The sequence below is a fragment of the Vicugna pacos genome, unplaced genomic scaffold, assembly GCF_048564905.1.
Source record: "Vicugna pacos unplaced genomic scaffold, VicPac4 scaffold_21, whole genome shotgun sequence".
Lineage (NCBI taxonomy): Eukaryota > Metazoa > Chordata > Mammalia > Artiodactyla > Camelidae > Vicugna > Vicugna pacos.
The window spans coordinates 8,593,688-8,613,031 of NW_027328742.1; the positions used below are offsets into that span (position 1 = coordinate 8,593,688).

Genomic DNA, 19,344 nt, shown 5'->3' on the forward strand with positions numbered 1-19,344 from the left:
CCCAGGTGTCCTGAGGGTAAAGGAGAGAAATATGGAAAGACATGTGTTTTCCTTAGATTCAGAGGGAAACAAAAACAAGTAGATCAAAATGAGGTGACGTGAGGGATGAAGTCCACAGAGACCAAACAACAAGAAGTGCCTCCTACTTAAAATAAGTCAGGATGCCCACTCCAGACACTGGTCCAGAGCCTCTGCAACTGGAAATAACCACAAACAATATCACAGCTGTACCGCAGCAATGTTTTCTGTGTTTTGAATTGTGTTTACCATGACATAACAGATTGGGAAAGTTTAAGGAAAAATGAAGGAGAAAAAACTCAATCTCTGCTGAATGCAGGTGCAACTCTCTTATGACAGGGAAGGTATAAAGCATTTCAGTTTTCTTACCTCTGTAACAAATGATGTCTAAAGTCCATTCCAACTCTGCCTGTTGCTTAACCTGGGAGAATTAGAGTGACTGCCTCCTCTAAGAAAAACATTTGTTTTTCTTTTTCTGCTTTTTTTTTTTGATGAATTTAAGCCTTAGACAAGAACAAGCAAAAGGATCAAAGGTAAGAAGATGATATAAAAAGTTCTGTCCATGTAATTTACTGACCTGAGGAAAAATTTAATATCCTGTTAATTTCTGCAATCTACCCATAGACCCAAAGTTCCAAGAATACCGAATGGCTAAGAAAGTATGTTAAATATTCTGTCCATTTTTATTAATTAAATTTTATTTGTCATTAGGTAGATTATAAGGATCAATAAATAATATGATTTCAAGACCTTTTCAACACCAGCAATTCTCAGGAAATCTCACTAATATTTTCACAAACTCCTAGAAATTGACAACCCAGTTGAAGGATCTCTGGAGTAGAGGCTTGACTGCAAAGTCTCAGGCTGGGGAAGGGGAATGTTTCAGAGAAAACAGGAAATGCATTTGCTAGCATAGAGGAAAGATGAAAGCATGTAATCCACAGCACTAGATGTAAAACAAGTGGTGTTTTGCTAAAAATACTATCTAATGAATGTGAGTTCTGAGAAAGACAGTTTTCAACCACTGTAAATGTATTTTCTCTTCAGGAGGTGTATGGATTTCTCCCAGTGTAACTAAGTGTGTTCTAGTGCATCAATAAGGTTCTGAGAATTACAATATCCATTGCTCTGTGCATTAGTGCTCACATCCATCACTGATGGGGTCCTTATAAATCACCTCAAGTGTTGCATTGGCTGGCTATACATCTGTAGGTGATCTCTGGGACTTTGGGCAAAGGTCACCAATCTTTTGTGCCTCCCATCTCCCATGTGCACAAAGAGGACTACAACACTTCTTATCTCATAGGATTTAAATAAAACAGTGCAGGAAGAATACTTAACATGGTGATTATGGAACATGGGAAATGCTCAGCACAGTTCAGTACTTGTTATTGTTACCCATCTTCGCCTTTCTTTGTGTGTCTAGCACACACGCAATGTCTGGGGCATTTTATTCTTTTTACTATTTCTGAGAGAAAGGTACTCAGAGGGAAATTTTCTGGTTGAAGATGAGAGGAAAAGATCTATTTCTTTTTTCTAATTCTTTCTGCTCTTCTTTGAAATTCAAACAGCAAGCGTTTTCCAAGGAAGAGGACTAGGCTGCACCTCTGTCCAGGGAAATCTGAAGGGAGACAAGGTAGTGTTGGGGAACAAATAATGTGGCATCAAGACACCCAGGGTTCAAAATGTTATGGTAGCTCACAGAGAAAAAAATGTGACAATGAGTGTGTATATGTCCATGTATGACTGAGAAATTGTGCTGAACACTGGAATTTGACACAACATTGTAAAATGATTATAAATCAATAAAAAATGTTAAAAATAATAGACACCCAGGGTTCACCGCTGATTCGCTCCTCTACTTCATTGACCTCCCCTAACAGAAGGTCATCTTATTAACACTCCTGGACCCATGTGTATCCCCCTCACTGGTCTGTGGTGAGGCCTAGATTAGATAATGAGTGCAATGACACTTTGAAAAGTACTGTAACACTGTACAAACATGCCAGGTTCTGTTGCTGGTGAGGGCACTTAGCCCCTACCCAAGGGGGAAGCAGGTGGAGCAGAGTGCGGATAGGCACTTCTGTGTGTGGCAGTGTCTGTGAGCCTTCGCCCCAACTGTGCTCAGTAGATCCTTTAGCTCCGATGTTAGCCCACATAGTGGGTTACTTTGATCCCACATTTAAATTTGAGACAGTATCAAATAAATTCCTGCTGTAAATGATAAATGATTTAATACTTTAAGCTATAATTTGGCAGCTAGATTAGCACCATTTTATCTACTGTTTAATAATTTGAGGTCATTGAGGTAGGGAGTTAGGCTGGAAATGGAGAAGAACTCCCCTGGAGCTGTTGCCTAAATTTTACTTGAGAGATCTAAGCTGGACATCTATTTTGATTTTCCTTCCTTCCTTCCTTCCTTCCTTCCTTCCTTCCTTCCTTCCTTCCTTCCTTCCTTCCTTCCTTCCTTCCTTCCTTCTTTTCTCCCTCCTCCCTCCTTTCCTCCCTCCATCCTTTCTTTCTTTCATTCTTTCATCTTTTTCCTTGTATCTTTCTTTTTTCTTTAGTCCATGATTTCACTTCATTACACTCTGCAAGGGGTGAATTTTAGTTCCAGTTAGACAACCTAGTGTAAAATTATTCCCCAGAATGAATACAGTGGAATATTCCACATGCTGGTGGTGATGTGTTCTGGTTCTGTGGTGATTCTGTGAATCTGGGTGTTACGTAGGAGTTTTCATTGCTGTATCTGATCTATTACTTTCATGTGGGATGTCTACTCATTCTTACAACTTGATTCTCTAGATATTGAAGGCAACTATCCAAAATGCTCAATATTTATTTAACTTTTTTTTTTCTGTAAATGCTGATACTGGGAAATTAGGGTAGGGTCAGAGCCATGCTAGCTGTATGGGAACTGTCTTCTGGCTTGGACTTCAGTTTTTAAAATTTCTCCCAGGCCCAGGAAGTTCAAACTTCTTTATTATTATTATTATTATTATTATTATTATTATTATTATTATTATTATTATTATTATTATTTAGTTTAGTGACTTATTATTGTTTAGTGATGTTTATTAATTTTACTAACTTTCAATATTTTGTATACATTCCATTAGTAGTGTGGAGGAATAATCAGTGGCCTGAATACATTTTGATCTTTTTTTTTCTAGAAGTTGTGTCTAAATGGTATATTAATATATCACTTAATTTATTTATCATAAATAATGATGCATCTAAAGGATAAGTTCCTGCAATTACCCAATAAATAGTTAATGCCAGAAGTGACCTTGGTTAATGGATATTAAGTCACTCATGTCAAGGTCATTTCTTAGTGTGCAACAAACCTAGAACTCAACTGTCTTTTCATGTCTTTTGACTTGGCATCAAGTCCAACACACTTCATAGTAAGTTTTTCACTTTGCTCTCTTCTGTTAGAATTTGCATGTGTACATACCAGTAAAATGATGTTTATAGCTCTGTCATGTATCCATCTGACCAAATGCCATGTTCCATCTTCTCTCTTACTGCAGCTCAGATGATCAGGCATATGAAAGAGATCCAAGGTGAGAATCAAACAGAAGTGACAGAATTTATCCTCTTAGGACTCTCAGACAATCCAGATCTACAAGTTGTCCTCTTTGGATTGTTTCTGTTCATCTATACGGCAACCATGGTGGGTAATTTGGGGATGATTGTGCTAATTAAGATTGATCCCTGTCTCCACACCCCCATGTACTTCTTTCTCAGCAGCCTCTCCTTTGTTGATGCCTCTTACTCTTCTTCTGTTACTCCTAAGATGCTTGTGAACCTCATGTCTGAAAATAAGACCATTTCTTTTAATGGATGTGCTGCCCAGTTTTACTTCTTTGGCTCCTTCTTGGGGACTGAATGCTTCCTGTTAGCCATGATGGCATATGACCGCTATGCAGCCATTTGGAACCCTCTGCTGTATCCAGTTCTCATGTCTGGGAGAATCTGCTCCTTGCTAGTGACTACCTCATTCCTAGCAGGCTTTGGGAATGCAGCCATACACACGGGAATAACTTTTAGATTATCCTTTTGTGGCTCCAGTAAGATCAACCACTTCTACTGTGACTCTCCACCCCTGCTCAAACTCTCTTGCTCTGACACCCACATCAATGGCATCGTGACCATGGCTTTCTCCAGTTTTAATGTCATCAGTTGTGTTGTGATTGTCCTTGTTTCCTACCTGTGTATCCTCATTGCCATCTTGAGGATGCCCTCATTAGAGGGTAGGCAGAAAGCCTTCTCCACCTGTGCCTCTCACCTCATGGCTGTCACCATATTCTTTGGGACAATTCTCTTCATGTACTTGCGCCCTACATCTAGCTACTCAATGGAGCAGGACAAGATTGTCTCTGTCTTTTATACAGTAGTGATCCCTATGCTAAATCCTCTAATCTACAGTTTGAAAAATAAGGATGTGAAAGGGGCCCTTCAGAAGATCTTACAGAAACAGATACTGTAAAGCCATATTACACATCACCTTGTTACGTAGAAGAAAATATGTTTTCATATTAATTGTATCGTCAGATTGCTTAAGCTGTTTTTCTGTGTTAAGGTAGATTGTTTAAAGTGAGGTATGCTTCTTAATCTCTTGGTGTCTTAAATGTGTATTCATGGGCTTATAGGATGAATCAACATAGTGGGGGGCACGGTGTCTGGTAAAGTATCAATACTTGGAATTGGCTGACCTGGGCCTAAGTCTCAATGCCAATATTTGGCTTTTTTCACTCTCAGTTTTGTTATTTACAAATATTGGTGTCTTTGATTGGGACCTGGGCAAACAGACTATGAGACAGATACTTGCATGCAGGGAGTTGATTGGAAAGTGTTCCCAGGAATAGTATGTGTAAGGGAGTAGGAAAATCAGGGTTGGGTAGAAGTTGAATTGTGATGAAGTCACAACAGAGTACCTAGCCAATTCCACATAGAACTCTGGGGTTGAGATGATCCTTTAGATATATTCCAAATTGTCAAAAAGGGGCCAGGTATTTGTAATGCCACAATGACCAGTTTTGGATACGGGTCCCCCACTGGAAGGGGGTACAGTCTTGGGCATGACAATTCCATGCAGCAAAGATTACTCCGAGTGGAACTCAGCTGTGAGATATCAGTTGCCAATACACTTAGAAGCTGGGGGAATAAATACTTCAACCCTGAAAGGCAAATCTGGACACTGTATCTCAGCATCCATTATAAATAGTGACACTATTCCCCTCACATGAATGTCAGGAGTACCAAACAATACACAAGAAAGAGTGTTACTGGGTCTTATAGTAACATGAATACCATACCAATAGCAGGGGAATATTTTACTGACTTTGTGAATTGGAATATTTTGAGGGTAGTGATCTCAAAGTTAAAGTACTTTAAAATTTTATGTCTAGCCTTGTCAAAGTTTAGATAGTTTTCAATAAACATTTATCAAATTAACTTATCTATCTATAGCTTATTATTATAAAGCTGGGGGCTGTCAATCTTACAGCAATGGGAAAAAAAAGACTTCTTTGATAGTATGGCATACTGAAGAAGGACTAAATAATGATTTGGAATCAGGTAAATGTCTATTTCCTATTTCTGTTCACCCCACTATCTACAGAAGACAAGAGCAGAGAACACTAGTGCGCCACATGCTCCAGGTAAGACCACCTCATCCCTGAAAAACTTCTGAGAGAATACAAAGGAAGAGATAACTCATCCTATCCACCCAGAACAGTTTTCTGGTCTCCCTACAGCTTCCTCTGTCAACTACTAACCATGGTTTCTCTCAAAGATATTCAAAACTATCATGGCTGGCACCTTCCTCCCTGCTCCCTTTTATTCTAACTCTTCCAGTATAATATCTATCCTTTAAATGTTTCTTATTCACCAATCTAAAAAAGAAAAAGGTGATATTTTGTCATTATTCCTATATCCACATTTCATTGATTGCCCAACTGAGATTCCATGGTCCATTATATAATGACTCATTCTCAATCTCTTTCCATTCCATGGTTCTACATTTTCTTCATGTATGTATCTGATTGAATCCCAACCAGTTAAACTTAATCGTTAACTTCTCCATGTCCTCCGCTTAAGCTACTTAGTGCAGTTAGAGAAAACCCTTAGTATTCCAATTTCTATTGCTGATCTTTGGGTGGGAGCCAGTGCTGGGTGGGGTTACCTGTGGGTGAGACAGGATGGGAGCCAAGAAGGGTGCTAGTACTGGATGGGGCTGCCTGCAAGCTGGGGTGGAACAGAAGCTGGATTAGAGAACCTGTCCATGGTAGGGGGCTTGAGTGAGCTGGTCCTCAGGAGAATGCTGGGGAAGGGTGTGTGTTGTTGGTTAGGTTGATGGAGAGTGACAGAAACAGTCCTGCCAGCACTGAGCCAGGTAGGTGAAGGGAGAGAAAAAAAATAGGTGCCAACTAGCACTTTCATTACTAGGGAAAGTTTCACTAGATCCCTGCCCCTCTGGCACATATTGTAAAATTAATCAATGGATCTTCTTCTCATGTGTCTCCGACACTTTTCAAGCTGCTGCCTCTGTACTGGGACTTAGTAGTGAGTTTGTTGCAAGCCCTTCAAGAATGAAATTTCAGTTTCCCACAGCTCTCTGGCTCTCCCAGACCTCAGCCCTGCTGGTTTTCAAAGACAGATGTTATGGTGGCTCATCTTCCTAGTGTAGGGCCCCCATGCTGGGGAGCCAGATGTAAGTCCCAGACCCCTCACCCCTCAGACTGGACCTTTGAGGTTGTGATGTCACTCCTGCTTCTGGGTCTCCACACCAGAGTGTGGGTTCTGACCAGACCATGACTCTGCCATTTCCACCCATCTCCATGTAGCCTTTTCTCCATATCCTTAGTTGTAGGCAGTCTGCTCTGTTGGTCTTCGGGTCGTTCTCAGAGACAGGTGTTTTGCTGTGGTTGTAGTTTTGGTGTGTCTGTGGAAGGGTGTGAGCTCAGCATCTTCCTACTCTGCCACCTTGATCCAGACACCTCCCCACTCCACTCAACAACAACAACAACAACAAACTATTAGTGAAAAAATCAGCATGTAATACAAACTGAAGATATACAGGTGAGAAAACAAAGTTTCTCATTTCATGAAACCTGTATTCAAATGAGGAAGACATCATTGTACTTAATTTGTGTTTATGTGTGCATAGGCATTTATGTGTGTGTGTGTGTGTGACATGGATGTGAGTGGTGCTTTAAAGAAGTTAAAGCAGGCAAGAGAATAGGGACTGGTTGTGTCAGAGATGAGCTCACTGTGGAAATGATACTTGAGCAAGGCCTGAGTAGGGTGAGCATCACATGAATGTCTGTGGAAGAGCCTTACATGTATAATTACAGTGAATACAAAGGCCCTGAGGCAAGACCCTGTTTGGTTTACAAAAGGAATAATAAAGAAAGCTGATAAATAGGCCTTGGACTTTATTTTTTTCATATCACTTTGTAATAGCTGTTTTCCCCCACCCCAGACTGAAAACTGCATGAAGAAATAAACAAGATTGACTTTGTTGACTACTCTATCAATACCAAGGATGCTTCTGCTACATAAAACACATTCACTAAATATTTGTTGAATGAATTAATGAGTGCGATGTGAATTATATTCTAATAGAAAGGAGTAGACATTTTATTTTAAGTGCAATTCTGAAATTTAGAGGCAGGATCTAATCAATCCTGTACCATTTAATTCAATGTTGTGCACAATGGAGGTTCAAGACTATAAAAGTGATTTTGTATTTCTCTCAATGCCTAAGTTACTCCCCAGAGTATAGATGGTTCATTGAGGAGAATGTAGTTCAATTATCTGAGTGAAAAATAAATGAATGTCTTAATTTTGGATTAGCACATTTCAAGCTTCAGACTTTTTCCTGTTTTGCAGAGATGATTAAATCTCAAGAGCATTGTCACAAACTTAATAGGCTGACCTTCTGCCTCAGATTCAGAAGCAGCATTGTTTCTACTCCTTTTACTCATGCTTAATTTCATAACTATGCCTTAATTCTACCACAGCTGAATATGTGATGCCACTTCCATTTTCATCAAAGCTATGAATTTCACATTGTAAGGAAGAAAACTTGTATTCCTCCAATACCCAAAAAATAAAACTAAACTAAATAGACACCACTACTTTGGGAATATTGTTTTAAGGACAAAAGGTAAGATGATTTAATTTATTTCAAAGTGTTGAGGTATAGAATTTTCCAGGAGGACTCAAAAAACATTCAAGTAATTAAGATTAAATATCTTAATTGCAATATGTTTGAAACACTGAATTTAATAGTATCAACTGAACTAACCTGGATTTTTTTAGAAGAGAGAAATTTAGGATGACTAATAACAGATGATTTTTTTTCAAATATTCAACATGTGCATACACATACATATATGAATACATGCATATGTGTGCGAATATATGTATATGTGGTATGAATTTGTGTGTGTGTATAAAGCAGGAAAATTTAATTAATTTTGTGCAGAAGGAGTGCCAAAATACCTGGCATGTGTGCGTGTAAGAGCAAATTATTTTATGCTTTTTATGCACCCGTTGAGAAAATGACTGCAATTTTCAGCCTTTATCTACATATACACAAACACATATGTATACACATACACATACATATAGGATCATATATATCATATAGGCTAATATTCCATTTATGTCAATTTATATGTTTGTTACATATAAAAATTGTATTTGTATATTATGCATAAAGTAGAGCTTTATAAAATGGCTGTAAATTTTTAAAAGTGGTATTTTACAGGATAATATTTTAGCCAAGTTTAGGGATAGAAAGATCAGTCAAAAGACTATTGTAGTTATGTAGGTGGAAGATGATGTTGGCTTGAGCCTTCACGATAGGAATGGAGGTGGTAGGAGGTTGTTGGATTCTTGATATAGATATCTTGAAGGTAGGGACAATATAATTATCTTAGAGACTGGTTATAGAGTGTGTGGGAAAGAAGAAAGAATGATTTCTCTAGTATTTAGTTATTTATATTTAATTTTATTTGGACAAATATGAGTGGAGAGCTGTCACTGGCTTGAGACAGGGAATGCTATACTTGGAATACATTTAAGGAGGTCATGAGCAAATCAGATTTGGGTCATGTTGAGCCACTATTCAATATTAATGTGGAGACATGAGTAAGCAACTAAATTGTAAGTTGAGTTTGGAAAAGAGGTCAGGGTTAAATACGTACATTCAGGAGTTGTAAGTACGTAGGCAGAATTTAAAGTCATGAGACTGAGTAAGATCAACAAGGTAGAGTGTAAGCAGGACAGAGAAGAGGGTCAAGATGTGAGTTCTGAGTGACTCCAACCTTAAGAGTCAGAGAAAAGAAGAGGAATAAATGAAGACTGAGAAGGAACAACCACATGGTAAGAGGGACACTCAGAGTCTGGTGTCCTGGAAAAGAAGGAACTTTTTCAAGGTGTAGTTAGCCATCACCTCTGCCCAATGTTATGGATAGATCAAAATGATGGCTGAGAATTGACCACTGGGTTTGGCAACATAAAGACTCCTGATGACTTTGAAGAGATCAGTTTCTGTGGAGTGATGGGATGAAAGCCTGATTAGAGTGGGTTTAGGAGAAAACAGGAAAAATAGAACTGGATACAGCAGGTGTATTCAACTGTATCATACATTTAATTGCAAGAGGAATGCAGAGGAATTGGATGACAGGTAGTGAAGGTAGTATGATCAAGAGGGGAGGAGATAAAATTTGAGGAGTAGGTTAGGATATAGAAAGACAGACTATCAAAGCCTTCACACAAACATGAGCATAAATATTCACTTTTAAATAAAGTAAGTTACTTTAGTGTTTAGTTACCTTGTTTTGTTGTTGTTTTTTGATAGTAAAAAAGAAAAGAGGTTTTTTCATGTTCTTAGGACATCTTGGAAATAACCTTACCTTCAGCAAAAAACAAGCTGTTTGATTCCCCTGATATTTTTGTGTAATTTATTTCCTTGGTTTCTTATCTCAGCAAATGAATCATCTATTCAGAGACAAAAGTATGAGCAACCATTCAACAGTGACTAAATTTATTCTCTGGGGATTCAGTAATCATTCAGACCTACAGTTTCTTCTTTTTATGGTATTTCTAGTCATCTATATGATCACTGTGCTTGGAAATCTTGGCATGATCCTGTTAATCAAGATTGACTCAAATCTCCACACGTCCATGTACTTTTTCCTCAGCAATCTGCCCCTTGTTGACTTCTGTTATTCTTCTGTCATTGCCCCTAATAGGCTAGTAAATTTCTGGGTGGACATCCCAGTCATTTCATTCAATGAATGTGCCACTCAGTTCTTCTTTTTTGGTTCTTTTGCTGGCATTGAGGGCTTCCTGTTGACCGTGATGGCCTATGACTGTTATGTGGCCATCTGCTAGCCTCTTTTTTACACAGTCACTATGTCCCCCCATCTTAATATCATGCTGGTATTGGCCACATATTTTTCAGGCTTTATAAATGCCACCATTCACACTGGCCTTACCTTCCAACTGTCTTTCTGCCACTCAAATGTCATCAACCACTTTTTCTGTGACATTCCACCTGTCCTGAAACTCTCTTGTTCTGACACACATGTCCATGAAGTTCTCATTTTTGCTTTTTCCAGTTTTAATGAACTGAGAGCTGCCTCCTGACTATTCTCACTTCTTATCTCTACATCCTCATGGCCATCTTGAGGATCCATCCAGTGAACAGGAGGTACGAAGCCTTCTCCACCTGTGCTTCCCACTTGATGGTGGTCACCATCTTTTTTGGCACAATCCTGTTCATGTATCTGCAACCCAGCTCCAGCTATGTGATGGACAAAGACAAAGTGGTGTCTGTGTTTTATGCAGGGGTCATCCCCATGTTAAAACCTCTCATCTATAGTCTGAGAAACAAGGAAGTCAAAATTTCCTTAGGTAAAAATTTTAAAACAACCTCTTTTTGCCTCTGTACTTAGAATCATCAAAGCATGGGATTTTAGGACTTGGAGGTAACTTAGAAATGACCAGTCCACTTCCATTCACCCTGGGTCCATTTCATTCTGTAGTGAGGCTTTTTAAATTTTTCTTTTCCTTTTTATGTTTTGGGGGAGGTAATTAGGTTTATTTATTAATTTTTTAACCTCTGGAGGTAGTGGGGATTGAACCCAAGACCTCGTGCATGCTGGGTAGGTGCTTTATCCCTGAGCTGTGACATCCCCCAGTGAGGCTTTTTATCTGATAGCAGAGTTGGACCAAATGTCTCAGGCATCCTGGGGAATACGGTCACTCTGCATAAATCCCACTTATTCCACAGAGCTTACATGCTTGAAAATAACCAAATATCCCATTTCAACTCCCTGTTCAGAGGTATAAAACCCAGTACTGGCATACCTCAGAGATATTGTGGGTTTAGTTCAAGACTACTCTAATAAAGTGAATATCACAATAAAACAAATCACATTTTTTGTGGTTTCCCAATGCATGTAAGAGTTACATTTATACTATAGTCTATTAGGTGTGCAATAGCATTATGTCTTTAAGAAACAATGTACATACCTTAGTTAAAAATATTTTATTTGGAAAAACTGTGAAGCATCATCTGAGCCTTCAGTGAGTCATATTTTATTGCTGGAGGAAAGTATTGCCTCCATGTTGATGATTGCTGACTGATAAGGATGGCAGCTGCTGAATATTAGGTGGCAATTTCTTAAAATGAGACAACAATGGAGTTTGTCACATCATTTGATCCTTCCTTATACAAACAATTTCTCTGTAGCATGCAATCCTGTTCCATAACATTTTATCCACAGTAGAGCTTCCTTCAAAATTGTAGTCAGTCCTCAAAAACTCTGCCACTGCTGTTTCAACTAAGTTCACGTAATATTCTAAATTCTTAGCTCTCATTTCAACAGTCTTCACAGCATCTTTACCAAGAGTAGATTTTATCTCAAGAAACCACTTGCTTTGCTCATCCATGAGAAGCAGCTCCTCATCCATTAAATTCTGATCATAAAGTTGTAACAACTCAGTCCCACCTTCAGGCCCTACTTCTAATTCCAGTTCTCTTGCTGTTTCCACCACATCTGCAGTTATTCCTCCACTGTAATCTTGAACCCCTCAGACTTGTGGATCCCTTGAAGGTTGGGATCCATGTTTTCCAAACTCCTGCTAGTGTTGATATTTTGACATCTTCCCAAGAATCACAAATGTTATTAATGGCCTCCAGAATGGAGAATCCTTTCCAGAAGATTTTCAGTTTCCTTTGCCCAGATCCATCAGAGGAATCACTATTGATGGCAGCCATAACCTTACAAAATGTGTTTCTTAAACAATAAGACATGAAAGTCAAAATGACTCCTTGATCCTTGGACTGCAGAAAGGATGTTGTGTTAGCAGGCATTAAAAACAAATTAATCTTGTTTTACATCTCCATCAGAGTTCTTGAGTGAACAGGTGCAACATTGCTGAGTAATCATATTTTGAAAAGAAAGTTTTTTCTCTGAACAGTAGATCACAGCAATGGGCTTAAAATAGTCAGAAACCACACTGTAAAGCGATGTGCTGCCCTCCAGGCTTTATTGTTTCATTTATAGAGCACAGGTAGAGTAGATTTTGTGTACTTCTTAAGGGCCCTATGACTTTTGGAATGGTGAATAAGCATTGGCTTCAATTTTAAGTCACAAGCTATATTAATCTCTAACAAGGAAGTCAGCCTGTCACTTGACACTTTCTGTTTTTTTAAAATTTTTTATTGATTTATAATCATTTTACAATGTTGTGTCAAATTCCAGTGTAGAGCACAATTTTTCAGTTATACATGAACACATATATATTCATTGTCACATTTTTTTCTCTGTGAGCTACCATAAGATCTTGTGTATACTGTCATTTGACACTTTTAAGCCAGAGACTTCTCTCTAACCAGGAAAGTTCTAGCTGATATCTTCCAATATAAGGATGTTTCATCTACACTGAAAATCTGTTGTTTAGTATAGTCGTCCTCATTAATTACTTTAGCTAGATCTTCTGGGTCTGGTGTTATTGTAGGGTTATTAGCTAACTTAATTCCAATATTGTTTCTCAAGGAATGGGAAGCCCTAGTAGAGGGAAGGAGATGGGGAATACTGGTTAGTGGAGAAGTCGGAGCACACACAATATTGATTAATTTTACTTATATGGGAACAGTTTGTGGTGCCCTGAAGCAATTATAGTAGTAATTTTTTGTGTCACAATATTTTTTGTGTCAAAATTAATGCTTTTTCTGTCCTTCCTAAGAAATTTTTGAAAACCTCATGATTATAAAGACTTTCTTCTATTTTTCCTTTCCCAAGAGAACTTGTAGACATAGCATTTACATTTAGTCTTATGATTCACATCAAATTAATATAGAAATATTTGATTATGGTGATATAGGGATTGAAGTTAATTTTTTTCTATATAGATATCAATTATTCCAATAACATTCTCCATTGAAATACATTTATACTTTTGTTCTAAAATCCATTCACTATATATGAGTGGACATATTACTGGATTTTCTATTCTGTATCATTAATCTGTTTGCTATCTTTGGATCTGCACATTGTTTTGAGTACTGTAGTTTCTTGTTAACTCTTAAAATTAGATAGTGTGAATTATTTAATAATTTTTCTTCTCTTTCAAAATTGTTTTGATGAATATAAATCTTTTTTATACCTCTATATATTTTACAATCAGTTTATCCATTAAAAATAAGCCAATTGAAATGTAGACTGGACTGGCATTAAAACTATCAATCGATTTTGGAAAAAATGGCAACTTAAAAATATTAAATATTCCGAACAATTAAATATATTTCTCCATCCTTTAGGTCTTCTTTAATTTCTCTCTGCAGTGTTTTATAGTTAAGTTTCTAACTCTTCCAGTTTAATATTCACTTTAAGTGGTTATGCTTTTGTTGTTATTATAAGAAATATTACTTTTTTTTCCAGTTGTGGTTGGTTTCTACATAATAATGTAAATAATCTATGTATATTGATCTTGTAGTCATGTGACCTTCCAAAACATACCCTTAATTTTACTTTTGCATATTAAAAAATATTCAGATGTATAACATGATTTAATGTTAGTATATATTGCAAAATGTTTAGCACAATAATTCTAGTTAATATTTCTTTTGCTTATTTTAAAAGGAGACTCTATGTAAACTCTCATGTGACCTGTGAATAACATAATTTTGTTTTCTCCTTTCCAATCAGCATAACTTTATTATATAGATTAGAGCTTCCAGTACAATGTTTAATCTGCTACAACTCAAAAAATAAGCCAATTAAATAATCACAAAAACACAAGTAACAAATTTACAATGGCAGTGGGATGTTTCCAACTATAAGGCTGCTGCTGTGACATTCATGTAGCTAAAGTCATTAAGTGTTCTTTTAACAGACACACATCAGTTAGTCATTGGAATTGAAGCAGAGTGATATTAAGGAAGGAATTCATGTCTTCAAGTATAATTTAAGCACAATCATCTGGAGACTTTCTAGAAAATAAAATGAGAATGAATAAAACCCTTTTTTTTGAGTTAGCATCATACATTTGGGTAAAGTCTGTGCCCTCTAATCTTATTCATCATGATATATAAAAAAATAAGCATCAAATTCTTGTTGTGGATTTCTGATCAAGGGATCCCATACTGAAAAATATTGATACTTTGCCCTTCCAGATCTGAAAGAGCAAATACACTACCTTTCAGCTACCCATTCAATTACTATCGAGTAGTCCTATCTCTTGTAAAAAGCTTTTGTAAATGTTATGATTATTGTAATGCTATTGTATTTTAAAGCATATCAGAAAACACATACATAAGTACTTTAGGAAAAATTTTCCTTCAAACTAAAAGCTGACATTCTGCTTAAAGATGGACCAAATCTTCAACTTTTTTTTGTAAAACAAGGACTCTCCATGTTAAGGGAACAGGAAATGTGCACTTTACAATCCTATAATGAGCTCTAAAATCAAACAAAAAACTGTTATTTCATGGGAATCTTTAAGCAATAGATTTTATTCTTTAAATTGTATTATTTTATATTTACAAAGAATCAGGAAAAAGCACATCAAATTTGAGATACAGAAGTCTTTCCACCTCAATTTGAAAAATACATGGTACTGCTCAAATTTTCTCTGATGTGATACATTGGTAAAAATCTACATTTTTGTATTGCTATACAGCTTTATCTCACTGGCTGCTTTCTTACAGTGTAACCCATCATTTGAAGATCTAACATAATTAAAGATTTCTCTCTTGTCTTGGTGAGAGCACACTTTTAATTCCTATGACTGTGTTGACTGGAATTAACAGTGCCTTGGAAGATACAGACTAGCCCGGTCATCTCTCGATTCCTTATTCTCTAACAAACACGGTGCCAAGGAATTGATACTGTCCAAATAATCTTCATTCCACTTTGAAACCTCCTCCTAAATCACCAGCTTTATGAATCATCAATTTTATGAATGATCTTGATACTCAAACCCATCTTTGTTCCCTAGAGTACTGATGAAATCAGCTCATTAGGGCAGATTGGTTTCAGGATAAGTCCATGATGCCACTCTCCAAATGAGCCTTCCCCCTGACTTCCTTCCTCCCATGGCTCACTTTTCTGTTCCTCACACTCTGCTCCTCAAATCTTGCATCTCTTTTATATTCTTAATTTTCAGTCTTATTAGATGACTTTACCTCAGTGTTTATGGAGAAACACTGAAGCCTTCTGATGAGGATACTCTCATTTTTATATACTAAAAATATAAAACTTATCTACCCACATTCTCCTCCTCCCATATTCCATAAAACTGATGGCTGATTTCTCAATCTGTGTTAAAGATCTCAGGTGCTAATAGTGAACAGAATACACAGATGTTTGGCAGAGATTTTGGCTTCAAAGAAGAATCTGAGGCCTCAACACATCAAAGGTTATATCCTTGAGAAATATAAACTACTTTAATTGGCTTTTTAAATTTATTGTAAAAATACTCTAGCGAATGTTCCTAAGAAATGTATTATAAATCTTCCCACCTTGTTTTTAGAAAATATAGTAAGTCAGCTTTGGCAGGCTTTTCTGATGTATATGTGAAAACTAAATAAAATAGCATTAGGGTGAAATTATTAATGCACATTTTTTTCCAGTTATATCTTATTTTCTTCAAAAAAAAAAAACTAACAAACCGGAGACAGTGGATACAGCTGGGAACTAAGTCCACGTTTAAACATTATCCTAATGTGCATCCCTTAACAAATTTCTTTTATGTTAGTTGCAAAAAAAGGGGACAAAGAAAACTTCCACATTTTTCTCCAGATACTTGAATTCTTTATTTACTGTTCCATTTCTGCCTTCTCAGAGAGACCTTTGCTGAATGGCCATCTGAAAGCACCCCACATTTATTTTTCTTCATAATATTTTCTTCTAACTGAAATTCTGTGGTGAATCCTTGGCTGTGTGTTTAGTATCTATTCCTTCCCCTACAATATATGCTTATGAGGCTGGGGAATTTCTTCACTGCTGTAACCTCGGAACTTAGAACAGAAAAAAATCAATATTTGCAGTGTACATAAATAATGAGTGGGTGAATTTACCAAGCAGAGAGAACAATTCTTCATTCTGTACCTTCTTGGCCATATAGCAAGAGATAAATTTACTAATTCAACATCCTCTGAATGCAATTAAGCCAGACAAATATGAGTTTCAAGTGAAAATGCTGTACTTAGTGTGTCTTCTATTTTGTATCTGAAACACTAGTCTATCAAAGCTGGAGGGAACCTAGAAATTCAGCTCCCTTCATTTGTCCACTTGAATGATGCAAATGATCTGCTGCTTTTCATATCTCATTTTTATTCCTTTGGCTTTCTTTTTCACAAAATTTGAAAAAATACCAAATATGAAGCTCTCCAAGAATACAGGTAAAAATTGTACACACACACACACAATTAAGACAGAAAGAGTTTGGAAGTGTGTGTTTGAGATATATAGAGAGAGTTAACACAGAGACGTAAAGTGAAAATAATTATGGAAACATTCTGATGCATTAATTGAGAAGAGTAATTTCCCCAGAGATAAATAGATCAAAAGTAAATGATACAAGAATGGAATAAATGCAGAGTCTGGGTTAGACAGAATTCTTCATCTTTTTTGTCTATTCAGTTTTTCAAGGGACAAGAAAATGTCTTCCCCAAACCACACTCTGGTGACAGAATTCATTCTCCTGGGACTCACAGACAACTCAGTGTTACAGAAGACCCTGTTGGGGTGTTTCTGGTGATCTGCCTAGTCACACTGGCAGGGAACCTGGGCATTATCGTGCTGATCAGGACCAATGCTCACCTCCAAACCCCCATGTACTTCTTCCTCAGCCACCTGTCCTTTGTAGACATTTGCTATTCATCCAACATCACTCCAATATGCTATACAATTTCCTCTCAGATCAGAAGACCATCTCCTATGCTGGATGTTTCACACAGTGTCTGCTCTTCATTGCCCTGGTGATCACAGAGCTTTATATCCTTGCTTCAATGGCGTTGGATCTCTATGTTGCCATTTGCAGCCCTTTACATTACAGCAGCAAGATGTCCAAGAGCATCTGCCTCTCTCTAGTCACTGTCACTTACTCTTGTAGCTTCCTTCATGGGCTCTCTCAGGCACTGCTGACTTTCCACCTGTCCTTCTGTGGCTCCCATGAAATCAACCATTTCTACTGTGCTGACCCTTCTCTCATGATGCTGGCTTGCTCTGACACCCGAGTCAAGAAGATGGCAATGTTTGCAGTTGCTGGTTTTACCCTCTGCAGCTCTCTCCTCATCATTCTCCTGTCCTACGTTTTCATCATGGCCGGCATCTTGAGGATCAGCTCTACAGAAGGCAGGCACAAAGCCTTTTCTACTTGTGGTTCCCACCTGACAACAGTCACTATATTTTATGGAACCCTCTTTTGCATATACTTAAGGTCCCCATCTGAGAATTCTGTCAAGCAGTCCAAAATAATCGCAGTCTTTTATAGTTTTTTGAGCCCAATACTGAACCCGTTGGTCTACAGTATGAGGAACAGGGATGTCATCCAAGCCTTACAGCAGATGATTAAGAGAAATCTTTCATAAAATAGCAGTTTAAGGATCTGCTCATTTAAAATGACTAAGTGTCTGTGACAACTTAGTGTTTAGAACCTAGAAATGAGTAACATTGGATTCTGTCTGTGATAGAGTTCCCAGTTTCAATTTTTGAGGATCAACATCGTTTAGTGTGGGACATTCCTTTAACTTATAACAAACTTCCTTTTGGCTAAGCAAAGAGTTGTGTCTTATTCTTAGCAAACAGAATGTTCTCATATCAAGATTTATAATCCTCTTTCAAAATGTGTTTTAAAATCACTGTAAAGTACTTACACATTTTGCTAATTACTTACATTTTGTGTAAATAATTATGTGCTTTCTTTTATTTTATAGTTCTGAGAACCACTGTGACTTTCAGGACTCAGATTTAAACTCAGTTTTGGCCACTGTCTTAATCAAAATGCTTGATCTGTTTGTGGTCTCTCCTTTTTATATATAGATATCTTTGCATTTTTTTAAATTGAAGTATAGTCAGTTCACAATGTTGTGTCTGTTTCTGGTGTAAGGCATAATATTTTAGTCACATATGAACATGCATATATTCATTTTAATATTCTTTTTCACCATAAGTTACTATAAGATATTGAATAGAGTTCCCTGTGCTATACAGTATGGACTTGTTGTTTATCAGATTTTGTGAGAATCTTCCTGTATTTTAAAGTGAGAGACACTGCCAGAGTTCAGCAGGTGTTCTGTGTGATTCAGTGGATTTGTAGATGTAATTCTTGGAGTATTTGTGGGAGAGGCTGAGCTGTGAGTCTCTCTACTCTGCCATCATGACAGCTCCCCTCTGTCTTTTTTAAAATATTCTATTTATTTATATCTATTTGTGATTTAATTTTTTTTTTTATTTTTAGGTCTTTGGGTGGAACCAGCCTCATAAATTCTTCAGAGATAGGATAGAATATAAATCAATAGATTTAAAAATAATCATAAGTAACACTCAATTATAGTTTAGTGCTCACTTTTACATCACTGCATGTTTAATCCTCAAAGAAATTAGTGAGAAGATTATTGTCTCCATTTATAGCATTTGGAATCCTAGGCACAGAGAGATTAAATGACTTACCCAAAGTCACTCAGCCACTTAGTAGTACAGAGTCAAATCCCTTGATTCCAAATTTTCTCTCTTTCTAATTCACACTGCAGTGATTAAACCCCTTAACACTCTGCAAATGCTGGGATGATAA

At 37.1% G+C, this 19,344-nt stretch overlaps 1 protein-coding gene and 2 pseudogenes across 2 annotated transcripts; all 3 read left to right on the plus strand.

Annotated features, from left to right (window-relative positions):
* Nucleotides 1-665: 665 nt before the first annotated feature.
* LOC140694504 (olfactory receptor 5AP2) lies at nt 666-4,510 on the plus strand. 2 transcript variants are annotated; one of them, XM_072957722.1, is made up of 2 exons: nt 666-677; nt 3,590-4,510. In XM_072957722.1, the coding sequence occupies exons 1-2, from the start codon at nt 666-668 to the stop codon at nt 4,508-4,510; spliced, it is 933 nt and encodes a 310-aa protein (XP_072813823.1). The 2 variants fall into 2 exon arrangements, with proteins under 2 accessions (XP_072813823.1, XP_072813822.1); XM_072957721.1 differs by lacking the exon at nt 666-677 and having other exon boundaries at nt 3,557-4,510.
* Nucleotides 4,511-10,053: 5,543 nt separating this feature from the next.
* On the plus strand, nt 10,054-10,994 carry LOC107035266 (olfactory receptor 5AP2-like; annotated as a pseudogene).
* A 6,217-nt stretch (nt 10,995-17,211) lies between these two features.
* On the plus strand, nt 17,212-18,142 carry LOC140694530 (olfactory receptor 5M10-like; annotated as a pseudogene).
* The last annotated feature ends 1,202 nt before the right edge of the window (nt 18,143-19,344 follow it).

What these genes read in the sequence shown, in the direction of transcription:
- LOC140694504 (XM_072957721.1), top strand. Translation starts at nt 3,557, where the DNA reads ATGATCAGGCATATGAAAGAGATCCAAGGTGAGAATCAAACAGAAGTG.